This window comes from Lepidochelys olivacea (genome assembly GCF_965140295.1).
Source record: "Lepidochelys olivacea isolate rLepOli2 genome assembly, chromosome: 4".
Lineage (NCBI taxonomy): Eukaryota > Metazoa > Chordata > Testudines > Cheloniidae > Lepidochelys > Lepidochelys olivacea.
Window position 1 is genome coordinate 16,086,253 of NC_140414.1, and position 17,047 is coordinate 16,103,299.

General features: G+C 42.0%; 1 protein-coding gene across 4 annotated transcripts in view; it reads left to right on the forward strand.

The window, feature by feature from the left end:
* Nucleotides 1–17,047, forward strand: part of WRN (WRN RecQ like helicase) — a 110,490-nt gene that overhangs the window by 7,015 nt on the left and 86,428 nt on the right. For all 4 annotated transcript variants that reach the window (XM_084625914.1, XM_084625917.1, XM_084625915.1 and 1 more), the window contains exon 2: nucleotides 10,560–10,681. In XM_084625914.1, the coding sequence (XP_084482040.1) occupies nucleotides 10,607–10,681 (75 nt within the window). In that variant the 5' untranslated portion in view covers nucleotides 10,560–10,606. The remainder of the gene's footprint in view (nucleotides 1–10,559; nucleotides 10,682–17,047) is intronic.

Below are 17,047 nucleotides of genomic sequence, written 5' to 3' on the forward strand. Positions count from 1 at the left end.
ATGTATTTAAAGGTTTATTTTTAAAAGTATTTAAAATTAAAGTTGAAATTGACAATCTGTTAATGCCTAAATTTACTATAATATATTAAAATAATGTACATTAAATAAAAATATTAAGCGATACATGTTTTAAAGAAAGACCACTGAACTGGAGGAAGTCACTGGCTAAGCAGCTGGAATCAGAGTTTGTTGAAGTGCATAACCAGCTTTTGACAGCAGTAGCCTCTTCTGTAGGCATGGCGAGAATATTTCTTAATTTCAATTTATTCAACTAATTCTGTTCAATTAATTTCCTCCTCCAGTTTATAAATCAACACTAGGGCCACGTCTCCACTACTAAGTTGTTGGTTTTATGTAAGTTGACATCGAGCCTCTGATTTAAGCAAGTCGATCTTGTGTGTCCCCACTATGCTCATTGTGTCATCGGAGTGCATCCACGCTAGCAGGGCTTGCATTGACACACAGAGTGCTGACCTGTGGGTAGCTATCCCACAACGCATGTAGCCAAGTGGAATTTTGGGTTAGGCTTGCAGTACCTTATGGGACCAAAACATGTGCATGGGTGGTTATGGGAACATGGCATTAGCCTCCCACTTACCTCCCTCCCTCCCTCCCTGAAATCAACGGCAAACAAACCAAGCCTTTTTTCATAAGCCTGGGTTACCCGCGCAGATGCCATAGCATGGTAAGTATGGACTCCTCTCAGCTGTACACTGTTGTGAGCATTACAAACACCTTGCACCTTATCCTGCAGTATTTACACAGCTGATACAGGAGCTGCCGTGTGGAACAATGTGATGCCACACAAGTAGCCCTGCTGGAAGACATAGAGCGGAGCAATTCACATTTGCTGGTGACAGTCCTACATCACCTTGACACAGCTGAACGTCACTTGTGGGCCCAGGAAACAAGCACTGACTCATGGGACTGCATCGTTATGCAGCTATGGGATGATGAGCAGTGGCTGCAGAACTTTCAGATGCATAAGACCACTTTCCAGGAATCGTGTGAAGAGCTTTCCCCAGCCCTGAAGTGCAAGAATACTAAAATGAGAGCTGCTCTGACAGTGGAGAAGTGAGTGGTGATAGCTCTGTGGAAGCTTGCAGTGCTAGACTGCTACCAGTCAATGGGGAATCAGTTCGGAGTGGGTAAATCTATTGTGGGATCTGTTACGATCCAAGTTTTCAGAGCAATCAACAGACTTCTGCTGAGAAGGGTAGTGACTCTGGGCAACGTGCAGGACACAGTGGATGGTTTTGCTGCGATGGGGTTTCCTAACTGCAGTGGGGCTATAGATGGAATGCATATCTCTATCTTGGCACCAGACTACCTTGCCAAAGATTACATAAACCGAAAGGGGTACTTCTCAATGGGGTTGCAAGCACTGGTGGATCACAGGGGCTGTTTCACCAACATCAACGAGTGATGGTCAGGAAAGATTCATGACGTGCACATCTTTAGGAACTCTGGTCTGTTCAGAAAGCTGCAAGCAGGTTCTTTCTTTCCAGACTGCAAAACAACCATTGGTGGTGATCAAATGGCAATCATGATCCTGGGAGACCCAGCCTATCCCTTGCTCCCATGGCTCATGAAGCCATACACTGGCAGCCTGGACAGCAGTAAGGACCATTCAACCATAGGCTAAGCAAGTGCAGAATGGTGGTAGAATGTGACATTTAAAAGGTTGCTGGCGTTGTTTGCTTCCTAGGTTAGACCTCAGTGAAAACAATATCCCCGTTGTTATTGCTGCCTGCTGTGTGCTCCATAATATCTGTGAAACAAAGGAAGAAAAGTTTCTGGCGGGGTGGGGGGTTGAGGCAGATTGTCTGGCAGCCAATTTTGAGCAGCCAGACACCAGGGCAATAAGAAGAGCACATTGAGGGGCTCCACGTCTCTGTGACGCTTTGAAAACCAGTTTCAGCAATGATCCACAGTAATGTGACACCTATCTGTGTTGTTCCTTACCAAGCTATCCTCTTCATTGCATTTTCTCCTATGTAAATTCCACTCCCACTAACCACGGTGTGCTGAATGAATAAAGAGCCTTTTCTCCTCAATCCGTTAAGTTTTATTATGAACACAAACAGCAAAGAAAAGTGGGGCAAAAGGGTTGAAAACACGGTGGTAGGGGGAGAAACAAGGGAAGCTTGCTTACAGTTGCACTGCAATAACAGTGAAACAAAGCAATAACAATCCTTGTACCCTCCCCTGGTGTTGAGTGCAAGGAATATTGGACTCTTTATCTCCCCGAACCCCCACCTCATAGGACATTTGGACGAGGAGGATGTGGAACTTGACAACGATGGCAGCAGGTTCAGCATAGGCTGCAGAGAGACTGTAGCATCCAGCTGCCTTTCTTGAACCTCCACCAGACGCCTCAACATGTCTGATTGCCCCTTCATAATCCACAGCATCTCTTCCTGCGTGGCACGCTTTTGTTCCCTGCATGTTCTCCTGTCCTCTCTGTCCATATCCAGTTTGTCAGACATTGTAATTCTCCATGCTCTGAGCTCTGTCTTATTATTCTCAGAGGCGTGCATTAACTCATTGAACATGTCCTCCCGAGTCGTCTTTTCCGCCTTTTAATCTGGGAAAGTCTCTGCCCCAGTGTGGAGGATGCACCGACAGACAAGGTTTCAGCTACAAAGAATACAAAGGACAAGGGTAGCATTGACAGTGCATGCATTGTTTCTGGTGCAAGGTTAATTCTTTTTATGAAATAAATACTCCTCAGTGCACTTCCCTGCAGGCCACAACGTAATCACAACCACTGGCTATTGCAAGAGTCGGTTTGCTGCTCCAGCCATGGTGCGTATGGGCACGAGGTCTTTGCTGCAGCTTTTGTGAACACATCCTTGGGATCACTGGTTGGAATTTCAGAAAAGCCTCTTTTCCCCTAGCACCCTGAGGACAGGTACCAATGTACCTGTACCAATGTACCAATGCCCCCCAAATAGTTTGATTTTTACAAAAGCGACACCAGGTTGTTGGGGGGGGAAGGGAGACAAAGAGGAAGCTTCTCCCCCCACCCCCTCCCTTTTTAAAAAAATCCTGGTTGCAATACACAGTGATTGTGGATTGTGGGGAGGATTACTTGTTGAATTGTTTGCGGCTTAAGGGCTAGCATCCAAAACTTCCCCCCATTTCCCCTAGATGACCCTATGTGATATCACTCTCCTGAGGGTAACAGAGATGGAAAGGGAGCAGATGCTGTCTGGGTACAGATCTGGCCCTTGTGCTGCAATGATGCCAGCAGAGTTAATACTGGAGTGGTGTGGGAAAGTGTCCTCCTGTGGTGGATGAAATAAGGAAGCCCTTCCCAGAAACCTGCTGCAAAGGATTGCAGAGACCCTCCATGAAAGCTTCCTAGAGATCGCCGTGGAGGATTCCAAGGCCATCCCTGTGCACATAAACCGCTTTTTTCTGAGAGCACCCTCTGCGTAGCTGGAGTGGCCACAGTTACCCACTACACCTACTTTTTTTGTTCAGATTAAACTTAAAAAATAACAGCATGTAACCCTACAGTTTGATTGGAAATGTGCATTCCACAGAGGTGCCTTCCCCTGCATCATGGTCCCCCAGCAATTGGTCCCCTGAAGGGATGGGCTCCAGGGTTAAAAATGGTTCTTAGTTTTCGGGGAGAATGGATCCTGTGCTTGCCTGTCTTGCATTCTCCTCCTCCTCCTCTTCCTTCTCATTGCTGCTCGATGCCACCTGGGGCTCCTGGGAGGTATCCATGGAGAGTTTTGGGGTAGTGGTGGTGTCGTCGCTGAGAATCTCAGGCAGCTCCTCGTAAAATCGGCATGCCTGTGGGGCAGAACCAGAATGACTGTTTGCCTCCCTTGTCTTATGGTACGCCTGCTGGAGCTCCTTTATTTTAACGCGGCACTGCTGTGGGTCCTTGGTGTAGCCCTTCTCCCCATACCCCCCACGATTTTGGCATAGATGTCAGTGTTTCTTCTGCTAGATTGAGCTCTGCCTGCACAGACTCTTCTCCCCATACAACAATAAGATCCACCACCTCCTGTGTACTCCATGTTGGAGTGCGTTTGCGGTCTTGAGTCTCTATGATCAGCTGTACTGATGAGCTCTCCACGCTGATCAAACAGGAAATGAAAATTCAAAAGTTCCCAGGGCTTTAACAGGGGAGTGGCTGTTTCCTGTGTACCTGGCTGACATACAGTGGAGTTGAAAGTGCTCTCCAAAGCAGTGACAGCGGAGCACTGTGTGACACCTTCTGGAGGCCAATTCATTCAAATTACACAACGCAGTGTCTACACTATCCCATGTCGAATCAAGCACAATGCCTCTCGCAGAGATTGAGTACAGAAGTCGACTTTACAGGCCACTTAGGTCAGCAGAAGGGACTTGGTAGTGTAGACACATACGTTATTAAATCGACCTAACATGGCTTATATTGACCTAACTTTGTAGCTTAGACCAGGCCTCGGTGTGAGAGGATGAGACATACTAATTCTACAATCTTGAAGAATCTGGTAACCAGAAACAATAAATTCAATTAGCTAACCACAGATAATACTTCTATTGTTTAATTAATCATTAGTTTTAAATGCAAAGCATGTTTTGATAAACATTTACTTATGTATCCAACACATTTAAAGTAACTTTGTTTAACTAATTAAAGAAAAGTATGAGACTGTTTTTGTGTGATTGAATTTCCATCCAAATAGTGATAAAAATCATAAATAAAAAACCATCTAGTAAAGAAGAAATGCATAATTCACCATTTTCTAACATAATAAAAATGTAAAAATCTGAATAAATATAAATTGTTATATAATTGCTTAAATAAATATATATAGATATAGTGCATCCTCCTGATTAGCAAAAAGAATGCCCAAATTTAGCTGTAAAGGCTAATTTAATTGCAAATCAACATGTTTAGCAACCAGTGAGAATCGGCCTTTCTTTAGAAAAATAAAAAGTACAAAAGCAAACTAAGATTAAAATAAATTATTTAACTCAGTTTCCTGCTTGCTGATTATATCGTGATTAAATTGCTTTGATTTAAATCAATCCACCTTGCCACACAGAGATCATCTAATTGGATTTAGGTCTGTATAAAACTATTTCAACGTAGTGAGGGTACCAGGACTAGTAAGGGTTGAGGACCATTCGACTGGAACCCCGGTGGCTTCTGTGGCATGTACATCCCAGTAGGGAAAATCTGTAGAGCTGCAACTTGAAGGCCAGTATGTATTTTTCACCAGGCACTACTCCATGTGTTTAGCATGGCACTCCAGTGCTCAATTTGGGAGAGCAATGTTGCCGTTTGTATTTTGCTAAGAGCTCCTCATCCACCTGGGCAATACCACTCACTAATCTCCCACAAGTGGGAATGTACTGAGCAGGGTGGATTTGATTCAAATCACGAGTCAGGAAGACTCAATTTAATCATGGATTTCTACATAAAAGTGCATTTTTGTTGGTTGTTATAACCTTAATACATATTCTTCACAACTCAGAGATAGATGTAGGTTTCATTTTTAGAAGGTACACACTATATATATTTTTAAATGATTTATTTTGAAAACTTTTCAGAATAGTTTTACAGCTCTATCAGAAAATGAATGATTGTTTGTTTGGTTATTTCATTTATCAAAGGTAATTGAAGCAGATATTTATGAAGTCATTGGGAGGTGAACTATCTCCAATTCAACAGGTTAATCATTAATATTTGGAGGATTTTCTTGCTATGTTGTATTAGGAAGAGAACATCACCAGACAGACATTTTAAATTGTTTTATTTAACTGAAACAACAACGTTATGTATTCTGGATTTTTTCTACAACAGCAAACATAAAATATTTTAACAAAACAAGCATCTGAATTTTTGAATTTAGTTAAACATTCAAGTTTTTTAAAATCAGGTTTGTTTTTGTTAAAATTGTTTAACTAAAATAGTTAAATGAAATATTAAAAAAACAACAACAAAAATTAAATCAACTATGTCAGCCAGGCCAACATGAGAAACTTAAAATATTGGCGTCTGCAGCTAACTCAGTCGTCTTCACTTTCATTTTCTTGTTTGTTCATAATCTGGAAAAGAAAAACAAGGTTTCCTGCTTTTTCAGGTCCCAAATGATTTCTCAATTTGGAATGAATTAGTCCAAAGGAAGAAAATATTCTTTCTACACCGGCAGAAGAAGCTACTGCTGTTAAAAGTGAGATTATCACTTCAACAGTCTCTGAATCCAAGTGCTTAAGTGACTTCCATCAGTTCACTGGTGTGACTTTCTTTAAAACATTATCAGCAAACATATTTCTTGAATGGTTCTTATTCCCAAACTGGGTCACTTTTACAGCCTGATGCCATTATAGGTTTTCCCTTCTAGTGAGAGAATGGTATGGTAGATCTCAAATCAATAAAGGCTATACTCAAAGACCTCAAGATTTCTGGAATATGCTGCTCAAACAGTTTCACTTTTGTTTCAACTGCCTGTCCCTCCCTTCTCACATTTATCTCCAGAGTTCTTCTCCTTGTCCAGATCTATTCTGCCCCCAACCATCTTCTGTTTATTGAACTTTTTGAAACTTTGCACTTTTAGAAAGGTAAGGGATTGACTCTGTGTACACAAATTTGCAGAGGGACAATCGGGTTGAGGTCTGTTATTTCTTACCTTGATATATTATTTATTTTATTTATTTAAAAACATTTTTGCTGTTAACAAGCATGTTATCTCTGGAGACACAAATCCACAGTTTGAGAACTGCAAAACTAAGCCTCTCTGATGGTACCTTCTAGACTGAGCACTGAGTCCCATTGGGTAAATAGAAAGATTAATCTAAATCTATACAGAAGCCCCTGCAATCCCATAAGATTGGGTCCCTAATCCATGAACTATTGGAACTAATTTACAAAACTTTTCTTAAATATTACATGACTGTATTGTCTTATACTATAGAATTAGAATGTATAATCCTTATTCTATAATGAGATATCTTTGAGCTATAATGTATCTTAATTCAAACTATCTTTAGATAGGTTTTTTCCTCAAAAAGCATTTGATCAAAAAAATCCGATTTAAATGAAAAAAAAATTGATTTTTATCCACCCCTGGTATTGAGGCTCGCAAAGAAGGAGAGGTTATCCACCAATCTCCTGTGCATTCACACTCAGTGACCATCTTTCCCTTCACCTCAGAGTCCTGTATAACATCAGGACACTGGTTCAGGAGAAGGGACAGGAAGTGAAGAAGGTGAAGTCTCTTATAGCCTGAGTTGCTGAACATTTGATGCCATGAGAGGGCACTTGCCCATGTGTGCTCTCCCCTTCTCCCCCCACCCTCGTGGATGCTGTCTTCCAGGAGATTCTGTGTGCTTGCCACCGGTGAGCAACTCCCATAAGTGCAAATGCACAGAGGTGACTCAGAACATTAGACACCAGTAAGTACCTTCTCTTTATCTCCATGCATAATGACAGGTTTCAGAGTAGCAGCCGTGTTAGTCTGTATCCGGAAAAAGAACAGGAGTACTTGTGGCACCTTAGAGACTAACAAATTTATTTGAGCATAAGCTTTCATGGGCTACAGATCACTTCCTCGGATGCATAGAATGGAACATATAGTAAGAAGATATATATATACACCTGTACCCCAATATAACGCGACCCGATATAACACTAATTCGGATATAACGCGGTAAAGCAGTGCTCCGGGGGGCGGGGCTGCATGCTCCAGTGGATCAAAGCAAGTTCGCTATAATGCAGTTTCATCTATAACGTGGTAAGATTTTTTGGCTCCTGAGGACAGCGTTCTATCGGGGTAGAGGTGTGTATACATACAGAGAACATGGAAAAAGTGGAAGTAGCCATACCAACTGTAAAAGGCTAATTAATTAAGATGAGCTATTAACAGCAGAAGGAAAAAATTTTTTTGTAGTGATAATCAAGATGGTCCATTTAGACAGCTGACAAGGTGTGAGGATACTTAACTTAGGGAAATAGATTCAATATATGTAATAACCCAGCCACTCCCAGTCTCTCTTCAAACCCAAGTTAATGGTATCTAGTTTGCATACTAATTCAAGCTCAGCAGTTTCTCGTTGAAGTCTGTTTTTGAAGCTTTTCTGTTGCAAAATTGCCACCTTTAAGTCAGTTACTGAGTGACCAGGGAGGTCGAAGTATTCTCCTACCGGTTTTTTAATGTTATGATTCCTGATGTCAGAGTTGTGTCTATTTATTCTTTTGCATGGAGACTGTCCAGTTTAGCCAATGTACATGGCAGAGGGGCATTGCTGGCACATATCACATTGGTAGATGTACAGGTGAATGAGCCCCTGATGGCGTGGCTAATGTGATTAGGGCCTGTGATGGTGTCACTTGAATAAACATGTGAAGAGAGTTGGCATCGGGCTTTGTTGCAAGGATAGGTTCCTGGGTTAGTGTTTTTGGTGTGTGGTTGCTGGAGAGTATTTGCTTCAGGTTGTGGGGCTGTCTGTAAGCAAGGACTGGTCTGTCTCCCAAGATCTGTGAGAGTGAGGGATCATTTTTCAGGATAGGTTGTAGATCTTTGACGGTGCACTGGAGAGGTTTTAGTTGGGGGCTGAAGGTGATGGCTAGTGGCGTTCTGTTATTTTCTTTGTTGGGCCTGTCCTGTAGTAGGTGACTTCTGGGCACTCCTCTTCTGGCTCTGTCAATCTGTCAAAACAGAGCCAAACCAGACAGTCTCTACGCAAAAGAATAAATGGACACAAGTCTAACATCAGGAATCATAACATTCAAACATTCAAAAACTGGTAGGAGCATCCGATGAAGTGAGCTGTAGCTCACAAAAGCTTATACTCAAATAAATTTGTTAGTCTCTAAGGTGCCACAAGTACTCCTTTATCTCCTGTCACTTCCTCATTTACCAGATCTATCTTATCTTCTCTCTCCTTGCCCAGGCTCTCCCTCTTTCCTGTTGTTAATCTTCCTTCATCTCAATACTGGCCTGCCATTCCTCTACCACTTGCAATTGTGTTGCCCTCTCTGGTGGCCCAGTGGAGGGGAAGCTGTTGAGGCTCTTGGGTGCTGAGCTGTGTGCATTTGTTGTGTTGCCTCTGGTCTCTGCTACAGAACTCAAGAGGAAGCTGTTAATGTCTCTTAGTAAATATTAACCCTGTTAGTTCTTTTTTTCTGTTTATTTGATTCATTTATATATTAACTATTCTTTAAAATCTTCAACAAAGAGTGTGTCTGAATTCTAAGGTGCAGAACACTGGTCCTATGCGGGAATGTTATCCATCATGCCTTATTTTAACAATCTCTGGCATCTTAATGTCTATAAAACTCCAAATATTCTTGGAAACAATCTCCTTAACATAGACACATACATACATACATACATATAGGGCATATATATAATGCTTACATAAGCATATATAGACTTGGGAAAGTAATAAGGGATGGTTGTTACAGCAGATGTTTTCTGTTGGGGACTCAGTAGGGAAGAATGATTGTTGGGTAAGAAAGACCCACTGAGAGAGATTCTCTTGAAGAATTGTTAGTCTTCTGAGCTGTGAATAATCAGGCCTTCACACATAAACCAGGTAAACTGAGAATGTATAGAAATGACATCAGAACATATGTTTCTGGGGAATATTCTTGGCAAAAAAGGTTTCTTTGTCTACCACCCTATATAATGATATTGGTATGGGAACTTCACTGGGGGAGTGAAGGTTGCGCTTCCCTCCAGATATAGTGAGACAGAGCCAGCTCTTGATAGGGTAATAACGTATCTCTGTATTCTGTATAGTGCTGGACTAATCTCTGATTGATAATCTTAGATTAAATAATTCCAGTTGAGCCCGTTGTTTAAAAATCTTGAGTCATTAACTTAGACATGCAACAAAGCAGTGAGTTGAACAAGAACTGCTGGAGACAGCACGGTGGGCAGTGTAACCGCACTGAGAGGTGGCAAGACCAGTGTTGTGTGTTGCTGCGCCACGAGTTCCTCTTCAACACAACTTGGTGGGGTGGGAACATTCAGGACCAATCCTCACAGCAGAGGCAACCTGCTCTCATCAGAACAGTGTTCCTACTCTCTGCAGAGGGAGTTTTCAAACCATGAATTATGCAAACTGCATGTAACTCTCTGAGTAAGAAGGCTGGCTAAAGAACAAAACTGTGCATCACTAGATTGTGTTAAACAAACAAATCCCAATGGTTGCTTGGTATGTTAGCACCATAGCTGTTAATGGCTGAATTATTTTAGTGGAAAAATACACTGAAGTCATTTCATCCTAAATTAGTTGTTGCTGTCATAATGTGCAAAAGACTTTACTGAACTCTCTCTCAGGAGGATATTTCGAGATTTTCTTCTTTCATGTATTTTTATACATTTGTGTATACATGTAACAGATGGTGAAACTCTGATGAAGAACTCTTGCATTTACCTAGGTCACGTACATTTCCTTCCCTGCGGACAGATTGCTTGAGCCTAAAGTGATCAGCTAAAATGAAGACCCTGGGGGACTAAAAATGATGAAACAGCAATAATAGCTCTCATTCGTATACCGACTGTTCACTAACTGCCTTTTTTCCCCCTTAAATTTTACAGAACAAAAGTAACAGAAATGCAGGAGAATTAATCATATAGAATTGAAAATGATTTCTCCACATCATAAACTTCCCCAGTGGATGTCTGCACAGAGTAAAGACAATGCTGTGGGTGACAAAAAGGTAGGATCTGATTTGAAAATCTAGTTGTGCTACATTACACAGATGGTTTCGACTAACGTTCAATATTAATACATTTTCAGCTCGCACCATTGTTCCAGTATTCACTGTTAACATATTTATAGCTTGTCTGTAGATTAATTGTATATATGTGGTACGTTTTTGATCCATTTTGCCCTACATAATTTTTCATTTGACAGAATAACAATCTTAATATAAATTTCACCATGTAATATGTTAGTACCGGTTAGTAAATAGTAATACTTTTAGTTCTTCCTTTTTCTATATTTCATTCATTTATATATATTAACTATTCTTTAGAATCTGTATCTTCAACAAAGAGTATGTCTGAATTCTAAAGTCCAGAACACTGGTCCTTGACCAGTAAGTTACCCTATTTAGGAATGTATTTAATAACTCTAGGGTGCCTTCATGTCTATAAAACTCTAGATATTCTTGGAAATCATCTCCTTAACATTATATATATATATATATATATATATATATATATATATATATATAAAAATTAAAATAAAATGCTGACATAAGCATATATAGACTTGGGAAACTAATAAGAGATTATTGTCATAGCAGATGTTTTCTGTTGGGGGAATCAATACGGAAGAATGATTGTGGGGTAAGAAGGATGCACTGAGAGATATTAACTTGAAGAATTGTTAGTGCCCTCAGCGGTAAATAATTATGCTTTGACACAAGAGTCAGGTAAACTGAGAATGTATAGAAATGACATCACAACATATGTTTCTGGGAGAATATTCTTGGAAACTGGGTTTCGTTTGTCTGAAATCCTATATAATGATAGTGATATGAAAACTTTGGGGGCGGGGAAATGAAAACTGCATGTCCCTTCCAGATGCAGGTAAGATATACGTACAGCTCTTAGTCTGAAAACAAAGGGTAGTAATGTATTTATTTCTGTCTTCTGTATAGTGCTGTACTTATCTCTGATTAATAATCTTAGATGAAATCATTTAAATTGAGCCTCTTATTTCAACAATATCAAGTCATTAACACAGACACGCAACAAATATAATTCGCTCTGTCTGTCTGTCAGTGACTAAACAGCAACATGGCATGAGGATTAAATTAATTAATAGCAGTCAAGACAGGAGTGTTACTGTGTATAAAACACTGAGTAGTACATTACATAGCTGATAGTCTGAGTTTGCTATACTCTAGTGCTATGGAGTAACAGCAGTTGCTCCACAGTTAAAGTTGCAGCTGACTCTTCTTTATAATCATGATTATGACCTCCTTTTAAAAACCAGAAAAACTTTTATAACATTATATCAACCTCAAAATTCATTGAGAAGAGACTAGGTTAAATTAGGGTATTACTACCAAATCTGAAGTGATTTGTAGAAGGGATTCCAGAATAGGATGTCCTATAAATAGGTGTTCAGAGTTGATAGTCTAACTTTGCCACTTCATAACACATAAACTGAGTAGCCTGTATCACACCACAAAAATTCCAAACAAAGAAGATGGGAGAGAGAGAAAACATAGTGGTTGAGACTTAGCGCTCAGCACCTACATTTTGTTAATTTGAAGTATAATTTCAAAATTTGATTGGGATTACCAGCTCTGGCATGCTTATCATAGGATGTCAAATTGTGGCTGGAGACCTGAGTCCTCTTTTTAAAAACAAACAGGTACATTTCTAGCCTTGCTCTTTAGAGAAGAGAACTCGGAGACAACCCAAGGTGGGAAGGAGAATGCTTCCATCAAATGTCTTGCAAGAGGGACCAAATCAGCCTGCTAAGATTTGTGTGAGAATCTCCCCTCCGGCAAATCTGAGGAGCTCCACAGGAAGTGGGGGCAATTTTCCCCTTCCCTCCCAAGCCCAGATCTTTCTCTGTCCTCCCTTCCTGCATACCTCCTTAGGTCCTCTGTCATTTGCATCAGCAGGAGTTGGTAGAGTATTTCGACTGCAGAGGCTAAAGTTATGCAGATCTGCTCTTGGCATCAGCTGGCCCAAACGATTCCTCTTAAGTTGCTGCTTAAACTATCATACTGAATAGGTTTACCTTCTTCAGTTACAAGATACTACTCCTGGGGGGGATTCTGCGCCAAAAAATTCAAAATTCTGCATATTTTATGTGTCAGAATAATGCAGTATAATCACACCAGTTTCAATAGTTTTGGTAATTTATTTAAACTACAATACAGGAAAAAGTCACGATAACTATTCAGCATTTCTTAAACACATGAAAGTTAAGTTACAAACACTTGGTAACTAATACCCTGCATTCCAGTTATAATCCTGATTTTCATTTAAATTACATTACAGAATACCAAACCGGTGGGGAAGAGTAGAATGTCATTTTAAATTGCTCAGACTTTCACACATGAAAGTCATACAGTTTTGCTAATCATTGTCCTGGACTTGGCTGGGTACTTTGGGAAGTGCTTGGTTCTGATTGTCCTGATATTTTATTGACTGCTTGGTAAATGCTTTATTTGCCCTCAAAGTCTTTTTTCTTTTTTTTTAAATGGGTAAGTAAAATAAATTCTGAGCTATAATCTAACCCCATTGTGCCGCTTTGGCACAGGAAAAAAGTGAGAAAGCAAATAGATCTTCCTTGCTGAGGATTCCTTTACTGTCATTTATAATAAGACTCCTTTACATCACTCTGGCAATGCAGGTGCCTTAAAACTTTCACAGGTTTTAATGCTTCTGGGGGAATTGACTGAGAATGGGGACAGTTAACTAACAATAGGCATGCTGCTACATTTCTGCCTCAGAGAATGAGCTCAATTAACCATCAACAGCAACTTTAACAATTTTACTACAACAGTCAGGGTGCTACCATGTGTGCCTCAGAGAATTAATTCAATTAACTCAGGCAGGCTGCTTCATTTGTGCCTTCAGCCTGCCTCCTGCATAATAAAAAGCCCTACACCTACATGCCAGGGAGCTGCAGTCGCAAGAGAGAGGGACAGAATCTCTCTTGCTTGTTGGCATGCACGTACGACCAGCTTCCCCCACCCCTCGTGATCAGGCAGGCAGGCATGCACATCCAGCCCCCCTCCCCTGTCTCTGAAGCTGTCTCCAGGTATGCTGGAGAATTTTTATTTTTTTTGGTGCAGTTTGGTTTGCCAGTGACTGTGCTATTGTGACTTTAGATTAAGCTCTTTAATGAACTGCGTTATAAATGCTGGGTTTTCTTTAATTGCACTACTTGGGCATGTTATTTGCATTTTACAAAACTAGTGCATAATACAAAACATTGAAAATTGAGCCCCTGATCTTACAAACACATAAGCAGGTTTTTAACTTTACTCACCCGAATAGTCCCATTTACATCTGAATCCTTCTTGCACCATCAGTTTTCGCTTAGGGCGCAAAGAAGGCTCTGACATCCTTGTCTATCCTGCTGTTTAACAGAATGGCTATCTAGTTGTATTTCTGTATCATAACTTTTTTACAAGGCTAGGTTATTGACTGTTGCTCAACGCCCAACTTAGTGTAGTGCTTTGTGTCTGGCCCCTACCCTTTGACCTGTCCTGCTTGGGTTCCAGTCCCAGGAGTTAAAACTCTCACCAGCATAAGAACATAAGCATGGCAATACTGGGTCAGACCAAAGGTCCATCCAGCCCAGTATCCTATCTGCCAACAGTGGCCAATGCCAGGTGCCCCAGAGGGAGTGAACCTAACAGGTAATGATCAAGTGATCTCTCTCCTGCCATCCATCTCCACCCTCTGATAAACAGAGGCTAGGGACACCATTCCTTACCCATCCTGGCTAATAGCCATTAATGGACTTAACCTCCATGAATTTATCGAGTTCTCTTTTAAACCCTGTTATAGTCCTAGCCTTCACAACCTCCTCAGGCAAGGAGTTCCACAGGTTGACTGTGCACTGTGTAAAGAAGAACTTCCTTTTATTTGTTTTAAATCTGCTACCCATTAATTTAATTTGGTGGCCCCTAGTTCTTATATTATGGGAACAAGTAACTAACTTTTCCTTATTCACTTTCTCCACACCATTCATGATTTTATATACCTCCATCATATCCCCACTTAGTCTCCTCTCTTCCAAGTTGAAAAATCCTAGCCTCTTTAATCTGTCCTCATATGGGACCCGTTCCAAACCCCTAATCATTTTAGTTGCCCTTTTCTGAACCTTTTCTAATGCCAGTATATCTTTTTTGAGATGAGGGGACCACATCTGTATGCAGTATTCAAGATGTGGGTGTACCATGGATTTATATAAGGGCAATAAGATATTCTCCGTCTTATTCTCTGTCCCTTTTTTAATGATTCCTAACCTCCTGTTCGCTTTTTTGACTGCTGCTGCACACTGCGTGGACGTCTTCAGAGAACTATTCACGATGACTCCATGATCTTTCTCCTGATTAGTTGTAGCTAAATTAGCCCCCATCATATTGTATGTATAGTTGGGGTTATTTTTTCCAATGTGCATTACTTTACATTTATCCACATTAAATTTCATTTGCCATTTTGTTGCCCAGTCACTTAGTTTTGTGAGATCTTTTTGAAGTTCTTCACAGTCTACTTTGGTCTTAACTATCTTGAGCAGTTTAGTATTATCTGCAGACTTTGCCACCTCACTGTTTACCTCTTTCTCCAGATCATTTATGAATATGTTGAATAGGATTGGTCCTAGGACTGACCCTTGGGGAACACCACTAGTTACCCCTCTCCATTCTGAAAATTTACCATTTATTCCTACCCTTTGTTCCCTGTCTTTTAACCAGTTCTCAATCCATGAAAGGATCTTCCCTCTTATCCCATGACTACTTAATTTACGTAAGAGCCTTGGGTGAGCGTAGCTCTCGTGTTCATTGAAAAACACACTTTCTCCCACCACGTCAAGGTGCAGTGCCCAGGGAACGTTCAGTGGGACTGCTCATGGTCAAAGTTAAGCACGTGACTTCATCATACCTTAGTCCCCTTTGTATGGGGTTGGCTCTCTGAGTCCTTCTCCATTCCAGTCTGTCTTGAAGCAGTTCCTTGGAAACGCCATAGCTGATCTGATCCTTTTGTATGACATCCATCCATCTAGTTTTGCATCTTCTAACCTTTCTCTGACTCGCGACTTCTAAGTTTAACACCCTGTTTCCTGCACAGTCTTCCTATATGGAGTATTTTATTAAGAGGGGTTTTGGGGATGCATGAAGACTCAATGGGTTGAGAGGGTGCAGGGAGGGAATGATTACAATGGGATCAGTGGAGAAGGAGTGTGTACATTACTCCTGAGGGCATTCTGTACCAAAAAATTCTGTGCACAATATTTTAAAATTCTGCAAATTTTATTTGTCAAATGTGGAGGCTCCAGCATGGCAGTGGGGAGGACAGGCCACTGGCTGCACAGAGGTGGGAGATGATGACTGTGCAGCACCCACTGGGACACGGACTCAGCGGTGAGGCTGCACCCAACCCTGACTTAGTGCAAGGACCGGGCTTGCCCCAGAAACACTGCAGGGCCCTGCCCCTCTGTGCCAGGTGCACCAGGTGTAGGCAGGCAGGTTCAGCAAGGCAGGATCCAAGTGTGGAGCGGCTTAGTGTGGGGGGATCCAGGTGTGGGTTGAGAGGGTTCTGTGTGGGGCAATCTGTGTGCGGCAGCTCAGTGGGGGTTCTGGGTGCAAAGGTAATGGGACTCTGCAGGGAGGTCCAGGTAAAGGTGGTTGGGACTCAGCGGGGGAGAGGTCGGGTGTGTGTGGGGGACTCAGGGGAGGTCCAGATGTTGGGGCAGTGGGGCAGGGATCCAGGTGCAGTTGGTTGAGGCTCGTTGGGGTGGGTATCTGGGTGTGGGAGGCTCATTGGGGTGGTCCTGGGGCAGGGGGTGTGGGGCTCATTGGGGGTTCTGAGTGTGGGGGCAAGGCTCAGCAGGAGGGTCTGGGTATGAGGGGGTCTGGATGCATGGGGCTTGGACGGATGGGGGAGTAGCTCCCTGTACAGGGATCCCTCCCCCTGCAGCTGAGGAGCGATGGGTTCAGGAAGTGGGCGGCCAGGGGTGGGGAGTTTGCAGAGGTTCCTGCAGCCAGGGGAGAAATCTGAGGGTGGGTCTGACCCGGCCTCAGATGCTATGCAGGGGAAGAGGAAGTCCTGTCCTCCTTAGCCCAGCTGGGACTGGCAGCTGAGTTGGCGCAGGGTAGGAGCCACCAGCCGGGTCTTCCCCAGTCCTGCCTCCTGTCCCACAGTGATTTACCTCTCTGCTGGCTGCCCTGGACCCACGAAACTCTATATATTTATAGAGTAGGGTGCAGTAGGGGGGTTGCATGACTGCCCTTTGCTTCCCTGTCACAAAGTCATTTTTCTGCAGGGAAGCAAATAAATCTGCGGGGGACATAAATTCTGCACATGTGCAGTGGTGCAGCATT